Source organism: Leishmania infantum, chromosome 2 (genome assembly GCF_000002875.2).
Source record: "Leishmania infantum JPCM5 genome chromosome 2".
In the NCBI taxonomy this organism is placed as follows: domain Eukaryota; phylum Euglenozoa; class Kinetoplastea; order Trypanosomatida; family Trypanosomatidae; genus Leishmania; species Leishmania infantum.
In genome coordinates this window covers 121364-139941 of record NC_009387.2, presented here as the reverse complement: position 1 = coordinate 139941, position 18578 = coordinate 121364, and the positions used below count along the sequence as shown (strand labels likewise).

General features: G+C 60.9%; 3 protein-coding genes across 3 annotated transcripts; all 3 read left to right on the top strand.

The window, feature by feature from the left end:
* Positions 1-1282: 1282 nt before the first annotated feature.
* On the top strand, positions 1283-9279 carry LINJ_02_0270 (putative ABC1 transporter; the record flags this gene model as incomplete). Its single annotated transcript, XM_001462682.1, is given in 2 exon segments — positions 1283-5023; positions 5026-9279. Coding segments are annotated over 2 exon segments (7995 nt in total).
* Positions 9280-14002: 4723 nt separating this feature from the next.
* LINJ_02_0260 (putative protein kinase) lies at positions 14003-15595 on the top strand (the record flags this gene model as incomplete). Its single annotated transcript, XM_001462681.1, has 1 exon — positions 14003-15595. One exon carries the CDS (start codon positions 14003-14005, stop codon positions 15593-15595), a length of 1593 nt encoding a protein of 530 aa, XP_001462718.1.
* An 883-nt stretch (positions 15596-16478) lies between these two features.
* LINJ_02_0250 (conserved hypothetical protein) lies at positions 16479-16988 on the top strand (the record flags this gene model as incomplete). The annotated part of the gene is made up of 1 exon (XM_001462680.1): positions 16479-16988. One exon carries the CDS (start codon positions 16479-16481, stop codon positions 16986-16988), a length of 510 nt encoding a protein of 169 aa, XP_001462717.1.
* Between the last annotated feature and the right edge of the window lie 1590 nt (positions 16989-18578).

Below are 18578 nucleotides of genomic sequence, written 5' to 3'. Positions count from 1 at the left end.
CATTGTTTTGCTGGCAGCTACCGACGCACGGGGACTTGGTGATAGGGGATCGAACTTGCGGAAAAGGGCGCGTTGGAGGCAGGAACCTCTCACTGCCATGCCGAGGGTAGAACCACCGAACGAAGCCCGAAAAAAAAAAACAAATCGTCACACACTTCTGGAGGTGCTCTCCGCGGGGTATTCATGTGGATGTGTGTGTGTGCGTGCGCGCGTGTGTGTGCACCGCCGTCCTCTCCGTCTCTCCATCCCTCCCTCCTGTAGGTGCGGATGTGTCTGTGTGTGCACATGGGCCGGCCCCTCTCTTTCACTGCTCTTCCACTTCTCCTTCTTCTGCCCGTTTCGGCTGAGCAGACCTCTGACGCACACACACGCACACGCGAAAAGGTATGTTGCATGGGTATATACACAGCTCTCTCCATACGCAACAACATACCTGATCTGCCTTTCTTATTGGTGTGCGCGTGCGCTTAGCCGTCGCTGTAGGAGAGAGAGAGCCCTGATAGGAGACGACGAAGACGGAGAAGGCCGCGCCTCTCTCTCTGTCTCTGTGTGTGTGGGGGGGGGAGGGGTTCTCTCTCTCTATCCTTGCCCTTCCCTTCATCATCGTCGTCCACATCCACACCGCTGCATGTGTATACAGCTGCTTCCCCCTCCCCCTCCCCCATTCCACTCCCTCCCCGCTTCGTCATTGACCGCCGCTCGCTCGTTTCTGAATGTATCCTCTTGTTTGCCTTGCTTCCTCATTTCGTGCCCTTGTGCGCTATACACATCCGCCAACCCCCCTCCCCCTCCCCCCGTCTCCGTCTCCGTCTCCGTCTCCCTCTCCCTCCCTCTCTCTTCCTCTTCTTTCCGCCTTCGTTGCATCATCCCTCTCCGTGTGAAAGCCGCGGCGGCGGCGCACGCGCACACGGCTGCGCCCCTCCCCCGGAACCCCCGTTCCGGCCGCCGCGCGCTTCATCCCACGCACGTAAAGAGGGGGCGCGAGTGATTTGCCTTTGTGCTGTGTTGTGCGCCTTCGTTCATTGGTGCCCAGGGCGAATTCGCCGTTACATATAAAACGGAGAAGAGAGGGCGGGCGGGAGGGAGAGAAGAGAGTGAGCGAGTGGGGGGGGCAGCGGCGGCGTGTGCGCCCTCCGCTACGCGAGCAGCGGAGAAGAGGTGCGGAGGTGTTCGCGCGGACGCGAAGAGGCGTGGGCTCTCTTCCTCCCCCAGTCTCCTGTCGTTTCTTCTTTCCGAGACGCCGGCCAGCGTGGTAGTGCGCCCTCAACGGAGTTGCTGAGTGATGAATCGCGCACCGCTGCCCCCCGCTCCGCAAGGCGGCTCGGCAGCGACGCCGGCGCCACCAGGTCAGCGCTCCTCTTTCGCATCTCCGGCGATGCCTCCGTCTTCGCCGCGGGCAGACTTTGTGTCTCCGTCGGCGCAGCGACGTACCGAGGCAGGAGCCGGTTACTACGGCGGGCTCCCGCCCGCCGCAGCGGCAGCGGTTCCACAATCTGATGCGCCATATGCCTCTACGGGCGCTTGGGGCAGTGGCGCCAGAAGTGCGAGGTGCCAGATTCCGGTGTACACTTCCGCCTTTGGCCATCCTCCCTCCCAGAGCCTGAGCCGCCCATGCGCGGCGCCACCCCCGCCTCAGCAGCGGGCGCGCAGCCACGGGCTCGAACCGCCGCGGATCGAGCGTGAGCTGCAGTACCGCCGCATAGCGATTGGCCCCATCGGCTGGACAAGGGAGGTCTTCCAACCTATGTCGACCGCCTCGCCAGCGTCAGCCGGTGCCCCCGCTGTGAGTGGGGGCCGCTGCCGTTCCTTACAGCGGACAAGGCGCGCCAGTACGGCACCCCCCTTGGAGGCCTGCGAGTCTTCCTTATCGTCGACATGGCCGATGCCGATCGACACACGCCAGCAGCAGGTGAGGCGTGATAGCAGCGGAAGCGTGGCGACGGGGGCCATCACGACAGCCATGCACGATGTTTTGCCTGGAGGCTTGACCGGTGACCGGCCGTTCACGTCGCCGCCGTCAGCCGTGGCCTCTCTTAGCCCAGGTGAACAGCTGCCCTCGGCAGCGCTTGCAGCGGAGCCTCCGCAAGTGCAGTCGCTGGCGCCCCCGGCGGCGACGGCGCTCATCTCGACGAGCCAAGCGGCGCGTGGCCCCGGCGCGGGCGCACCTGGCTCTTCGCGCTTCGATGTCGATGCACCCCTCCCCCTTGAAGACCGACGCTTCGCGCGGCTGGGCGCCGGCAGCTGCGGCACCGACAGCTACACGATGCACAGCGATAGCACGCCTAGCAGCAACGTTACCATGGGCTTCGCCTACGCCGATCCAGAGGGGCACAGGAATGCCGGCAACGCCGCCGCGAACAGAGGCGGCAGCAGTAGCAGCGCTATGGAGAGTGATGTAGGCGACTTCGCCAGCGAGTATTACGGTAGCATGCCTACCTCCGGCCTCGGACACGACGGGCACAGCCGCGCCGACGACGTCCGCACGGGCAACCTGAGAGCACCCTTCGGCCACGGCAGCGCGCTAGACTACTGGGATACCGTGACCACGTCTCCGTTCTCGGAGTCCCATACACTGACGACTATGCACGGCGGCGGCGCCGACGACCTCGCAAGCCCGACGGCTGGCAGTGCCGGATGGACTCATAATGACTCCAGCACGTGGCTCGACCAGCTTGGGGCGACCATTTCTCGCGATATGATCGAGCGGCGCCGTCGCTGGGGCAGCGTGGTGCTGGAGATTGCGATCCCGCTTGTGTGCACGCTCTGTGTGGTGGCGCTGTGGGCCGCCTTTGGCGTTACTTCCTCGCCGGACTACAGCTCGCTGGCCTCTATCGGTGATAAAGGCTACAACTTCGCGGCTGGCAGGTACCTGGAGGAACTCTGCTACAACGAGACGTGGTTTGGGGAGCGGAACTACATCGACGGACTGCGCCCCTGCAGCAGCCTAGACGCTTCGTCACTGAGATCAGTGATTTGCAACACGGTCGGCGAGGAGGAGCTGCCCGTGAAGGGGCTGTGCTACAAACAAGAGGGCCGGGGGCTTGCCGACTTTCTCGGCGGTATGCGCAACGGCCTCGCGCGGGTGATGCCGCTAGACGACATCATCGCCCACCAGTGGATGGCCAAAAAGTTGTCCTCTAAGGATTCGGCGGCGATGGCGCTGCTGATCGGCGCGGGGCTCTTCTCCCACACGCGCATCAACGCTATCCAGTCGTCCGGCAAGCTGTACTTCGCCCCAAGCGAAAACGTGCCACTCGACATGCTCCAGTACCTGTCCAGCAGCTCTAGGCTTTTTCAGTACGTCTACAATGATACCTTCGACACCGTCGAGGAGGCGCACCGCGTGATCAAGAGCGGCGAGCGTGGACCCACATGGGCTCTCGTGAACATCCGCCAGCTGGACGAGAACGGCTTGGATTTGTCTATCGAAATGGTCTCGACAGCACTGCCGGAGTTCACGGCGATGGTGGACAAGGCGTACTCCGGCGGCGGGGGCTACGATCGATCCAACATGTATTACACGAGCGGCTACCCGTCCTTGATGGACGCGCTTGTGAAGTACTACCTCATGTCCCTGTACGCGGCCGGCGCGACGCGCGCTGAAACAGGCAGCGTTCAGGCCCTGGCGGAGAGGCGGGCGGCGCAACAACAGCGGCAACAGGCGCAGGCAGCGACTGACGACTCGGTGAACGTGGTTCTGGATACGCACGAACTGCTCGACGCTGTGCGGGCGGCGCGGGAACCAGTGGGCAGCGGTGCACAGTCCTTCACCGATGCCGTCGAGTTGGGCAAATCCTCGGCGGCCGTTACGTCACAGAAAGCCTCCAGCATCCTGGCGACAAGCGCGGCCCTTCGCGCGAAGACGAGCTTCACGATCTTCCTGGGCAGCATGCCATGGGTGCCCTTCAAGACGAGCCAGGTGCTGACTTCTGCGAACACAATCATCGGCTTTGTTATCGTGATGGCGTTTCTCTACCCCGTCTCGCAGTTGACGCGGCGGCTCGTGCTGGAGAAGGAGCGGCGCGTGCGGGAGGCGACGCTGATCATGGGGCTCAGGCCGGCCTATTTTTGGTGCAGCTGGTTCCTTTACAGCGTCGCCCTCATGCTCACGATCTCCCTCTTCATGACGCTGCTGATGTGCACAACGTTCCTGACGAAGAGCGACGCCTTCAGCGTGCTTCTTGTCCTTGTCATGTTCTCCCTCACGTGCGTGCCGCTGTCGGGGCTGATGGCCACTTTCTACGACACGTCGCGGATGGCGGTCCTCATGACGCCACTCCTCTACTTTTCCATGTCTTTGCTGGTCTTTGCGATCTATTCGGCGAGCCCAGCCGTCTACCTCGTCCTCAGCATCTTCTCGCCCGCCTGCTTCGCGATCATCCTGCAGATCGTGCTCGCCCGGGAGAGCGGCGACGGCTTTGCTGCGATGATCTTTCTGGACCCAAACGACAACCCCAACACCGCCACGCTCTTGGGATTCCTCGCCCTGGACTTTGGTGCGTATCTGCTGCTCATGTTCTACCTCGATGCGGTGCTGCCCAAGGCGGTCGGTGTGCCGAAGCACCCGCTCTACTTCATCCTAGACCCGGTCCGGCATTGCCGTCGCAGGCGTGCGGAAAGGGCGTGGCAGGCGGAACAGCGGCGGCGTCAAGCGACGTCTACCACCGACGGCGGCAGTGGCGCGGGGGAGGCCCTGCAGCCGCCACCAACGCAGAGGGGGGGACTCATGATACCAAAGAGGGGACGTACGGCGGTAGCGATGGCTGGTGTTGCACTGGGCACAGCGCTGCAACGGATGACGACGACGAGGATCTGTTCGACGGCGAGGACGCCCGTGATCCGAACGGCGTGTACGAGGCGGAGACCTTCACGCCGGAGCAGCTGTCCGTGCGCATTATCGGCCTCCGCAAGTTCTTCGAGCACGGTGGCCGCCGCTTCGTCGCGGTGCGGAACTTCTGCTGGCAGCTGCCGAACGCCGGCATCTCCGTGCTGCTGGGGCACAACGGCGCCGGCAAGTCGACGCTGATCAACATGATGACGGGTATGCTCTACCCGGATGGCGGGGACTGCTACATCGGCGGCCACTCCATTCGCCTCGATCTGGCGCGCGCCCGCCACCAGATCGGTTTCTGTCCGCAGCACAACATTCTCTGGCCGGAGCTGACGTGCCGTGAGCACCTCGAGTTCTTTGCGCGGCTGAAGGGGCTGCGCGGGGCGGCGCTGGAAGATGCCGTGATGCACACCCTCAAGGAGGTGGATCTTTTGAATAAGCAGAACGACCCAACACGCGTTCTCTCGGGCGGCATGAAGCGGAAGCTTTCGGTTGCCATCGCGTTTGTAGGTGGCAGCAGCCTCGTCTTCCTCGATGAGCCGACCGCCGGCATGGACGTGGCGGCGCGGCGGCACACGTGGAGGCTGTTGCTGCGCATGTCGCGCAGCCGAAGCGTACTGCTGACCACGCACTTTATGGACGAGGCGGACTTGCTCGGTGACCGGGTGGCCATCATGAGCCGTGGCCAGCTCAAGTGCGCTGGCAGCTCACTCTTCTTGAAGTCACGGCTCGGTATCGGGTACAACATCACCATCTCTGTCGACGAGCTGCTACGCGTCCGTGATCTCGACGCCTTTTTGCAGCAGCACGTGCCGCAGGCGGAGCGCTTGACAAGCAGCGGCGGCGAGGTCGGCTACCGCCTGCCTGCGAAGCAAGCGGAGCGCTTCCCAGGACTGCTGAGCGCGCTCGACACGGTTGGGCCGCTGATCGGCATTCGCGGCTACGCCATCTCTCCCACAACACTGGAGGAGGTGTTTCTGACGATCGCCCGCGACGCCGCGGAGGATGACAAGAGGCGAGCGAAGGCGGAGGGCGCAGCCGCCGTGGCTGCCGTGGCGGACAAGAAAAGTTGCCTGCCGGACCTCTGGCATCGTTTACGCTGCTGCTGCTGCCGCGGTGGCGGTAAGCACCAGGGCGACCACTCCTCCAGCGACGAGTTTGACTGGGACGATGATGACGAGGACGGCCATCGCAACGCCGGCTACTTGCGCGACACCTCCGGCGTGCACCCGCCGGAGGTGTCCCCGTACTTGGCGCTGGACCGAAATATCAGCCCGATGCAGCATCAGTCAGCGTCCTTGGCCCCAGGCTCGGAACAGCTTCAGAGTTGCTCGGGCCCAACGGGGACGGGCTACATGGGGGGCTGCAATCGCAATAGTGCGCGCACCTCGGAAAGCCGCACCCCTTCCAGGTCCTCGTCGAGGCTCGTGAGACCGGCGACGTCTGCCGTTTCCAAAGCCGCCGACCGTGCATCACAGGAGGACGCGGCCAGCAGCCGAGAGTCTATGCAGTCGACAGCAGAGCATGCGATGACGACGAGCTCGGAGGACGTGGAACACTCTCTATCGCGTGCCCCGGCCGCCGCTGACGTCACCCCGGCCGCGGCAGCGGCAGCAGCGGCAGCCGTAACGACAACGGTGGCGCCGACGATAGCGAAGGGCGCCTTTCCGGGTGACATTATCTGGAACTGCGAGGTTGCTTTCTCGACCGCGACTGTGAGTCTCCTGCAGACGGAGGCGATGATGCGCAAGCGGCTCTGCAACATGAAGCGCGATCGCAAGGCGCTCTGCTTCCAGATGATCTGCCCCGCCGCATGCATCCTGCTAGCGATGCTGCTGAACTTGGCGGGAACGTATACCGTGAGAGAGCTGAGGCTAAACACGAGCAACTACCCATACGACACGCTGTGGGACACGACGGGTTGTGCGGGCTACTTCAACGGAAGCTTCAGCGATGTTGCCGCGTCGCTTGCACGAAACCAGCGCACGCGCGACTTGCGCACGGCAAGTCTGTCGGACTTCTACTACTTCCTCCAAGACGAGTGGTTCGCGCATGGCAAAGTCGGCAAGTACAGCGGCCTCGCGTGCGGCGACCCTGTGGTGGCGATGCTGCCTTCGATCGATCTCAACCCCGTCGTGTTGCTGACCAACTACTCCGCTTATCACGAGTTTCCTATAGCCATGGTGAACTTCTACAATCTGCTCTTGAAGGAGGCTCGCGGCCCGTCCGTGTCCATCACGGCGAGCGCCGGCACGCTGCCGTCGAGCTTCGCGCTTGTCTCCGAGAGAAGCATCAAGCTGCTGCTGACGGCCATCATCATTATAGTGCCCTTCACCTTTCTCCCCTCGAACTGCGTGGCCTGGGTGGTGAAGGAGCGGGAGTGCCGGTCGCGCCACCTGCAGGACATCTGCGGCCTGCGCTACCTCGTCTACTGGTTCAGCAACTTCGTGTTCGACTTCACGGCGTACGCCGTGACGATGCTGCTCGTTGTGACGATATTTGCCGTCTTCCAACGCGAGGAGTACATCGGCGTCGACACGGCTGGCGCGACGTTCACGCTGCTTTTGGTCTTCGGCTTCTGCAGCACGACCACGGCGTACTTTGTGCAGTTCTTCTTCGCGACCCACTCCAGCGCGCAGAGCATCGTCATGGCGGCCGGCTTCATAACAGGCTTCCTTCTGGTCATCATCGTATTCGTGCTTCGACTCTTGCCGTCGACAGAGGCGACGTCGCACAGGTTGGGCTGGGTGTTCCGCATCTTTCCCACCTACGCCGTCAGCGAAGGCATCGTGAATCTCGCCCTGCTCTTGCACTTCCAATCATCGGACGAGAGCTTGACAGCCTTCTCCATGCAGACTATCGGCTGGCCGTGCGTGTACATGGCGGTGGAGGGGCCGCTGTTTCTCATTCTTACGCTGCTGATCGACCACCCATACTGGCGAATGAGGCTGCTGCTGCGGGGCTACGACGCACACGGCGACGCCACCGCTCTCGCACGCGCTCAACGGAGCGCGGAGCAGGGCAAAGGCGGCGATGCGCACCGTCGGCGTCATGGCAGCCATCAGCACGGAAAGCAACAAGACGTGAGTGAGAGTACCGATGACGGTGCCGAAGAGGACAGCGACGTCGAGGACGAGCGGGCCGAGGTGCAGCGGCGCATGGAGGCATACCGCGAAGACCTGAAGCGGCAGGAGAACATGTACAAGGTGGGCGATACTGCCGACTCCGCATCCTTTGGGATGGCGGCGACTAGCACAACTGGGGGCACCGGCGGTGACTTCCCGAGCTTCGGCGCTAAGCTGCCTATCATTGACGCCGTCGCGGTCGTCGGCTTGCGCAAGCAGTATGATAGCGGCAAGGTGGCTGTGCACGATGTCTCCTTCGGCGTCGTGCCGGGCGAGGTCTTTGGCCTTCTCGGCACGAATGGCGCTGGCAAGACAACGACGATGTCGATCCTGTGCCAGGAGTTCTATCCCACCGCTGGGCATGTCTACGTGTGCGGGTACGACATTGTGGAGGAAAGTCGCGACGCGCTCCAGTGCATCGGGTATTGCCCCCAGTTCGATGCAACGCTCGACCTGCTGACGGTGGAGGAGCACCTGAGTGTCTTCGCCGGCATCCGCGGCATCGTGCGGGAGCAGCAGAAGGACGTCGTGCGCGCGCTGCTGCAGCTGACCGGTCTGCGCGAATACCGTCACACGACGTCGGCAGCGTTGTCGGGTGGCAACCGCCGGAAGCTGAGCGTCGCACTGTCGCTGATCGGTGGGCCGCCGGTGGTCATCTTCGACGAGCCGTCGGCGGGCATGGATCCCGTCGCTCGGCGTGAGATATGGACGTCGATGCAGGCCATTCGGCACCGCTGCTCAATTATTTTGTGCACGCACCACCTCGAGGAGGTAGAAGCCCTTGCCGACTGTGTGGCCATCATGGTGGACGGGCGACTGCGCTGCATCGGCAGCAAGGTGCATCTGAGGCAGAAGTACGGCAGCGGCTTTGAGATGACCATCCGCGTGCAGCCACCGACCACCGTCGACGTGAGCTCCTCCACCGCGGCGGATGCGAGGCGGCGCAAGCGAGCTGCCGAGGCGGCGGCGCTGGAGGCGATTAAAGCGCGGCTCATTGCTTTCGTCACTTCCTCGTTTCCGTCCTCAGAGGTCAGCGAGGTGCGTGGCAAGCGACTTGTCTTTACACTGCCCAAGAACACGAACCTGCCGAGCGTCTTCCAGTGTGTGCAGGCAAACCGCGCGGCACTCTGCATCTCTGACTACACGGTGTCACAGACAAGTATTGAGCAGATATTCATGCGCGTCAGCGACGAGGTGGAGAGGGCGGAGAAGGTTCGCGCCGCCTTGTCAGAGCGGCGGCGTGATGCCGAGAACGCCTTGCGACTGAAGCATGAACAGATGCACCTCAAGGGAGAAGAGTCTTCCGAGGAGCAACGTGCATAGTTGTGAGCTGCGCTCATGGCTGCCAAGCCAGGAAGCCCAAGCGAGGGCGCGCATGGAAAATGACGCTGCGCAGCCTTGAAGCGGGCGTCCTCCTACGTAGTTGGACAGTCCCCCCCCCTCCCTGTGTTTCCCGGTGCTTCCGTGTGTTGCCATACACGTCAGGTCCACGCGACTGCACGCCGTGCTCGTGACTCGCCATTTTATTCGGCCTCCCCCTTCCCCCCTTTCCCTCCCTCGTGGGGGGGAGGAGGGGCGGCCTTTGCGTTCCTGTAAATTTATGAGGTGCTCTCACCCTACCTCTCCTGAACAGCTGCCATTCCATGATGCGTGTGCACATATATCTGGTAGTTGGATATCTGTATGTCTATATGTATGTATACATGTATATGTATATGCATGTGTATGTATATGTATATGCATGTGTATGTATATGCATGTGTATGTATATGTATATGCATGTGTATGTATATGTATATGCATGTGTATGTATATGCATGTGTATGTATATGTATATGCATGTGTATGTATATGTATATGCATGTGTATGTATATGTATATGCATGTATATGTATATGTATATGTGTATGTATATGTATATGCATGTGTATGTATATGTATATGCATGTGTATGTATATGTATATGCATGTGTATGTATATGTATATGCATGTGTATGTATATGTATATGCATGTGTATGTATATGTATATGCATGTGTATGTATATGTATATGCATGTGTATGTATATGTATATGCATGTGTATGTATATGTATATGCATGTGTATGTATATGTATATGCATGTGTATGTATATGTATATGCATGTGTATGTATATGTATATGCATGTGTATGTATATGTATATGCATGTGTATGTATATGCATGTGTATGTATATGTATATGCATGTGTATGTATATGTATATGCATGTGTATGTATATGTATATGCATGTATATGTATATGTATATGTGTATGTATATGTATATGCATGTGTATGTATATGTATATGCATGTGTATGTATATGTATATGCATGTGTATGTATATGTATATGCATGTGTATGTATATGTATATGCATGTGTATGTATATGTATATGCATGTGTATGTATATGTATATGCATGTGTATGTATATGTATATGCATGTGTATGTATATGTATATGCATGTATATGTATATGTATATGCATGTGTATGTATATGTATATGCATGTGTATGTATATGTATATGTGTATGTGTATGTATATGTATATGCATGTATGTATATGTATATGCATGTGTATGTATATGTATATGCATGTGTATGTATATGTATATGCATGTGTATGTATATGTATATGCATGTGTATGTATATGTATATGTGTATGTATATGCATATGCATGTGTATGTATATGTATATGCATGTGTATGTATATGTGTATGTATATGTATATGCACCTGTATGTACATCTATGCGTGTCTATTATATGTGGAAGTATGCATCTGGTGTGTAGCAGCGTGCTATCCTCCCTTTCTCTCTCTCACGCCCCCTCGAAAGAAGCGATGCGCACGTGTGCATGCCACTCTAGGCCCCACTGCGAGTCTGCCGCTTTCTTGTGCGTTTCTGTCTGTGTTTACGTGAATATGTCTGCTGCTCTTCGCCTGTCACGCCGTGTAGGTGGTGGTGTGTGGCCTTGATCTCCTCTCGGCGCTCGTGATGATGTGAGTGTCTCGCTGTCCGCGCGTGGGTCTTCGGGTATATGTGCCTCTGTTATACGACGCGCTATGTCGCTCGCATTTTCAGTTTTTCATCTGTTGGCCTTCCGCGCGGGGCTGCTGCGCGCACCTTCCAGACGAAGAGAAAGCCGGCCGCATGCAGGCAGCGACTCGCCGGCGCTGCGGAGCCCTCTCACCCGCTGTGGACAGACGGTACAGCACCGACAGACAGCGCGTCAGGAGCGGCCGCGATGCTTGCAAAATGCAAATTAAGCCAACGATGCGGCGACAAGAGCCCGCGCGACCCCCTCCCCCCTTGCCTGCCGCTGCCGCGCTGGATGTGAAGCACCGGAACCAAAACCTGACCTGCTGCGAAGACAGATCGATTAACTAAGGCAGGGGGAAGTAAAGCATTGCCGCCGTTACGGACTTGCTCTCCCTCCTCGTGGCACTCTCACGGGCCCTACGGCGGTGATGGGGATGGCGTGCCGCGACGTATCTGGGCACATACGCTGGCGCCATCAGCCCGCCGCCGTCGTCGTCGTCGTCGCGCGTCGCTCACCTCGGCTTGTCGTTGGCTATTGCGAGCTGGTGCAGCAGGGCGAAGCTGACAAGCTCGCGACATCGGCAGTGAAGGAGGGGCCGGCGCCAACTGCACGGATCGCGGACTTGGGTACTGTCCTTAGACGCGAGGTCGATAGCCGCATATCCGCTCCCCCTAAAAAAAAACCGCGGTGCACGATGCGACACGCCACGGCAAGAGGTGCTTGGCGACAGTCGTCCCACACCCGAGGAACACGGATGCTGAGCTCGCGAGGCCGCAGGAGACCATCTTCACGCAGTCCCGCACAGACACCTGTCCGTGCATTTTGGATCGCTGCAGCGGCGGGTGGCTGGCGGTGACAGCATGGGGCGCAGATGGTGTGCTGCCTATTACGCCGCCGGCATTGTGGCACCCACCCACCCCCGCCTGCTGCTTGTGCCATGAGGGCGGCCGGCCCGGCGCTGTGCCCGGTATGCTACGCGGGATTCGCGGATCGCTTGAAGCTGACAGCGCGCCTCGACTGGGGCAATGATCTGACTGCGCGCATCTCACTCGCGCTGCACGGGCGCCCCCCCCCCCCTTGATGGGGTGTCTGTGGCCGCACCCCCACACCCTCTGTGCCCCCGTCGGTACGGCAGGCTGTGGGCTCTTTGTGCGCTGGCACCTGCCGATGCACGGGCCCCCTCTGCTGGGCACACCCGCCCCGGTGAGAGGCGTACGGGCTGAGGTGATGGTAGCGGTGTGCCCCCCCCTCCCCCCTATTGCCACAGACTCGCAGCAACGCCCCACCTGTCGCGGCACATGCGGGCAGTCCATCCAGGCATGCCCTCCCCCCTCTGGCGGCACGGACGGAAGTGGAGGATGCAGACAGCGGGTCCCCCGACAACAACGTCGTGGAACAGGCCCCAGGATGCAAAACGCAAGCACTGTGCGCACGCGCTGCCATGCACAGCTGGCATGGTGTATCACATTCAAGCAAGGCATCCAGAGATGAGCAGGGCAAGAGAGTGATGGGCGGAGAGAGGCGGGGGAGATGCGTACGGATCAATCCCACACTGCACGCGTGCAAAACATGCGGCATCTGCTACATCCGACCGGGTGGGCGGGTGCGACGCAGGTGCCGGAAGCATGAGGGCAACACCCCCAAATTATACCATCGAGTCTTCCAGACTCCGCTGTGGAGAGCCTCCACATCATATTATGGAATCCGACGGTTTGAAGCTGCTCGGAGAGAAGCGTGACACACAGACAGGATGTGCAGGGTCTCAGCGGGCCCTGGCCTGAGGCTCATCCGGCATGCACCTAGTCTGCCCTCCTCTAATAGCTGCACGACAGACACCATCGCTTCCTCCCTCGGGCAGCACCTTGAACGGGTCCCGCGTTGGATCAAGACATGGAGTCCATCCAAGTGCGTGTGGCGCCGCAGGTGCCCGAAGGAATGGACGCGGAAGAACGAGTCTATGCGACATATCGACCCGGCTCGACGGCTGGACGGCATGTCCTGGTCGGCCAGGATGTCGCTGCACCTCAACGGCCGTCAGCTGAGGTGAGGTGGTGTGCACGCGCGTGTATGTGCTGCTGGCTTATTCTGTGAGTGGCAGGACCGTGGACATGGCGGACGCATGGCACCATAAAATGCTGCGCTGCTGACCATCCATGCCGTCTGTTGTTCCGTTGTGATTGCTATTATGCGTCGTGTGCAATTTGTGTTCGTTTGGCGACACATGCGTTGCGGCCCTCGTGCCCTTTCCTGGTCTCCTCCCTCCGTTGCCCTCCTCTCTCTCTCGCGCTGCGGGGGCGTTCGCCGAGCTTCGGCGTGTGCTGAAGTAGGGAGGGTGCACGGCGTCCAGGCGCGCACTGTTCACCACCGCAACATCTTGTGCTCGTGCCACCAAAACGGACGCCACTGCCGCACTCACAGGAGTTTCGGGGGAGGGGGGCCGATCCGATGGCGTGAGCTGCACATGAGGACATCAAGCAGGACGGACTTCATTCTGTCGCGCTCTCCATAAATGCCGAACTCGTCTCATCGCTTCTTGCCCGTGACCCCCCCCCTTTCCCTTTCTCACCGCACCTGACACGCCCATACAAACACACGCACACAGGAAGATCGCTGTGGCAGCCTCCTCTTTACGCAGCCCTTACAGCACCCAGCAGGCTGCTGAAGAGCATTGGAACGCTTCGAAACGTGGACCGTAGCCAGCGCGCACCGTCGCTTGGCTGACCCCTCTTTCGAGGGAGACGACACAGAACCCAGACGGAAAGGAAAAAAAAAGCAAGCCAAGGGAGTAGAGCAGCAGACGTGCGCTCGCCATCAGCATTGCCGCCATCTCGAGCGAATTGCCTCTCCACCATTATTCGCGGCTCTCCGCGTGCCCCCGGCTAGCAGCAGCAGCAGCAGCAGCAGCAGCAGCAGCAGCAGCAGCAGTGTGTGTCTGCGTGCGTGCGTGCGTGTGTCTCTTTTCTTCCGCTGACGCACCTCAACATGGAGGAGCGCTTCGATTGGATGACGTTCGGCGACGACGTCTCCGGCGCGCAAGCGGGCAGCGCTGCGCCGCCCTCCACCGGCGCCGACGAGGACGTGCCCATCTTCCTGCGGGAGGATGTTGGAATGGTCCGGGCGGGCGCCTCGCATGCAACGGCGGCGTCAGAAAGCACGGGTGTCGACTCAGAGAACGGAGCGCCGGCTTTTCTTGCTGTGTGCCCAGGGGCTGATGTGGCGCCCCGCTTGAGTGGCGGCTGGTCATCGGAGGGTTCGCCGGTGTGGGATGGCTCTCTCCGGCAACAGCAAAAGCCGTCATCGACTGCAGCGTTGGGCCACCCGGGGGGCGCTGGCGACGTGCAGGCAGCACCGTCGGCGGCGCTTTACGCTGACCAGCCCTCCGCTGCTGTCCTGCACTTCACAGGGGACAGCGGGCGCTCCTGGGGTGCGCTGCATCGCGTTCGCATCCTCGGCAAAGGCAGCTACGGCTGCGCCACCCTGTACTCCATGAAGGACGCGGCCTCCGGCGGGGTCGAACCAACGCACGCGGTCGTGGTGAAGGATATCAACATGCAGACCATGCTGAACCCAGCAGAGGAGGTGCTGGCTGTGCAGAACGAGCTGAAGGTGCTTCGCACCGTGCTGGGGCACCCGAACCTGGTGCAGTACGTCGATGCCCTATTTGACACGCGACCGCCCACCTACCCGATGTCGTTCATCATGATGGAGTACTGCGCTGGTGGTGACCTTGCGGCGGTGATGGACGGTCGCCGCTCAGACAGCGCCACCACGAACGGGGCGCCATCCTCACCACCATCCATCCCCTTGGCCATCACCACCGCATCCACGGCGGCCGGGCCTGACATACTTACCGAGCCGTGCGTTGCGTCACTCTTTATTCAGGTCGCGGTGGCGCTGCAGTCGCTTCACACCGAGTATGGCATCTTGCACCGAGACGTGAAGCCGCACAATATCTTTTTACTGGAGGACGGCATCACGGTCCGCCTCGGCGACTTTGGCATCTCCACGCAGCTCGACCGCGTCGGCGATACGGCGAAGGAGGCGTGCGGGTCGCCGTACTACATGGCACCGGAGCTGTTCGAGGAGCGGGCCTACGGTGCGGCCGCCGATGTTTGGTCCCTCGGCGTTGTTTTCTACCAACTCATCGCGCGACAGCTGCCCTTCACGGCCGCCTCAGCGGCGGAGCTCCGTTCGCTTGTGTGCCGCGGCCGCTGCACACCCCTCCACGATCTCCAAAACGAGGCTGCGTCACGCTACTCGCGACAGTTCAAGGAACTCGTGAGCTCGCTGCTGACGGTGGACGCGGCGGCGCGGCCGACGCTGCGTCGTGTGCTGCGTCACAAATATGTGCGAGAGTCTCTCAAGTATGTCCCCGCGAGTGTGTTGACGGCGAAGAAGCCACTGCCGCCTGCACGGGTGCCTTCCGCAGGTGCAATGCCCTCATCGTCGTTGCAGAGGTTCAGCGCAGACGGGCTGTATGCCGGCTTGTTTGGCAGTGATGTGGTGGAGCAGGCGGTGTCGCAGGCCGTACACGCTGGTGTGTACCCCATTGTGAGCCGTGTCCATTCGGCATAGCACAAGGGCGTGGATGGATGAGGAGGGGGCGTGCAGGGGGGCCGTGCATTTTCGCGGCGGAAGACGATCCAGGCGATGCATCGAAGGGTGATGCGCCTGTGCGCATGTAGACGTTCAGTACAGTTGCCGTGGTGACAGCGCGCCCCCCTCCCTCTCCGTCTCTCCATCTCTTCTCTGTGTGAGTTTGACTCGCTAACCAGCGTATGCTGCACAGCTCAGCATCTTCAGCGGTGCCGCCGTGCGTGTGGGCCAGGGCGCATCATCGCACACACCGTCCATGCCGGTGCCGGATCCGCGCGCGCCCTCCCTCTCCCCGCAAAGGCGCCTCTATTTTGCTTTCAGACATACCCAGATGCTCGCTGGCCAGCAGCGCGCGCCTACTCAACACCTCAACGTGCTCTGCCCCTGCCACCCGCTCCTCTCCTCCATCTCCCTTTCTGCGCCTGCATCTATGCGCCCGCTCACCGCTACACGCTCCAACACCCACGCACGCATGTGCATGTGCGCGTCTTCTGCGCGGCGGGGTTCTCGCAGTCACAACGTGGTTGCTCACCGATCCTTCAGCTGAAGTGGTTCTCTTGTTGGACGTGGTCTTCCATCGTGCTTTCTCCCGCCCTCAAACTCGCTCGCACCGACACACACAGGTGCACGGCTGCGACAACTTTCTGTTCGTCGCTGCCGGTACACTCTGTGCATCACTCTTGCCAGACATCCACCCACCCACACGCCCAAGCGCACGCTCACGAACTCACCAACACAGTTGATCTGGTTCTCGTGGGACTTTGCTATCCTGCTGCCACCATCTTAACGTGCCTCTCTCTCCCCCTTCAGACGTCGCTGTGATCACCACCACCACCACAGCCACCGCAGCCGGACGTCCACCATGCGCCTGGAACTCAAGGATTTTGTGCAGGCTACTCGCAGCATGCATCAGCAGCCAGGCGGGGTGAAGCGAACACGGCTGATGCTGCGGTTGCGCCCCTACCAGAGCCGCAAGACGTTCGTGCTCAAGGCCACCGATGGCCGAGTGACAATGACGACGCGGGTGGAGCATCAAGGCCAGATCAAGATGGTGGAGAGCCTCGTGAACGAGTTCGTCACGGAGTGCACCAGGGCATCGGTAGGCAGCCCTGTGCCGTCCACCGCGACTGCGAGCGCTGGAGAGCAGCAAGCAGCAAACGCGGCCGCCGCGTCTTCCGTCTCAGCTGCTTCAGGGCACAAGGACCGCAGTCCCGGCGCTGCTGCTGCTGCCGCTACTGCGACGGGGCAGGCAGGCGCTGGTGGCTCGGCGTCGCACCGGCATCAGACGCAGCTCGCCTCCGCTCAGGCCAGCAGCCACAGCAGTGGCAACACTGGAAGGCAAGGTAGAGGGAGGAAAGGCAAGCGCCATTAAAGGAACGCGCGAGGACATCCCACGAAGGAAAACAAAGGCCGGTACAGCAAGCAGTCCCCTGGCGGTTCTGCGTGGCGGCGTGTGTGAGCGTTCCCACGGCTTGGCGCCCCCACCCAGAGGGCGGAGCGATGTGTGGCTTCGCAAGCACCCCAGGCGCGCGCCCATCCCACAGCGACCGCAACGCATGGGCGAGCTGAGCGAGGGGGCGTGGGATGTGTGGGTGGGTGGNGTGGGGGCGACTACCTCTCAGCTTACTACAACCCAACCCAAACCTCTCTCTACGAGGGGTGGACTGGCAACACGGAGCGGGATGGGGCGAGGAGTGCCCACAGAGAGGGTCAGGGCAGGCCTTGCCAGCGGAGAAGAGGAGGATGCGAACGGTGAGGCAGCCTTCGTAGCCGCGGTGCAGCCTGCGCCTCGACTACAACCTGAGGGATGGAGGAGGGAAGGAGGGGTGGTGGTGATGGCGCGTGTGAAGGGTGTCGGACGCTCCTTTTTTTTTTCGTGCCAGCTGTGACCTCTTGCTCGCCTCCCCCCTGCCCTTCATCCCTTACCCCTCTCGACGAGCTGCTGTACGTACTCACGTGCTGCACGTCCCGCTCTTCTCCGGGGCGCGTGACATCGCCCCCTTCCCCCTATCTGCCTGTACGGCGTCTTGTGTTGCGCTGTAAAACCGATCAAAAATAAACGCGAGTCGGTTGGCAGCACTCGCGTGAGCGCGGTGTGGACACACGTGTGCCGAACACGTTCATGCATGGTCGCGCCCGTCCTGAGGCGGCGACAGTGAGGGCGGGCGTGAGAGGGAGGAGGAGGAGGAGGGGGGCGGCGGCGGCGGTGGTGGTGGTGGCTCGGATGGGCCCAGCTTCATGTGCACGTCGCGGACGCCTTCTTTTCTTTTGCCCCTTCCTCTCATGAGGTACGCTCGTCGCTGAACGCGCCTCTTTCGCGCCACGTTTCTCTTGAGCTCAACCACGGTGTCTAAGCTGCGTGCTCTTCGTGGGTGGCCGCGGCTCCGCCGCTGCCACGTGTGACGCTGCCCTACGTGCGCGTTGGGGCACACCACTGTCTGCGAGCAAGACTGTTACACACACACATACACACACACACACACACACGCACGGTCTTGATGGCTGGCGTCGAGGACGCCAGGAGAAGAACCGCTTCCACCGCCGTGACGAAAAGAGATCACCGCTTTCTGCTTGTCGTCCGCCCTATTCTCACCCCTCCTGCGCCTCCTCCTCTGTCCCTGTCTCTTGGTATCCTTCTACTTGCCTCACCACACGCGACGCCCGCTTCCGTTCGGCCCATCGCTTCTTCCCGTTGCTACACCACGGTTGTTCTCCTCTCGGTTGCCGTCGGTGCTTCGGCGTTGATGCTGTGGTGGTCGCTGACATCACCACCACCCACCACCAAGCATACATCTGCGCACGCTCGGTTGTAGCGGCGCAGAGATCCTTCGCGTCTGGCCGCTGCGCGAAGCTGCACTGCCTCTCTGCGCCTGCCTTTGGGTCCGTGAGGAGGCTCTTACTCACGCCCAGCCAGCTGTGCAACCGCTGACACACATCCAGTCTCTCCACGTATCTGTGCAAG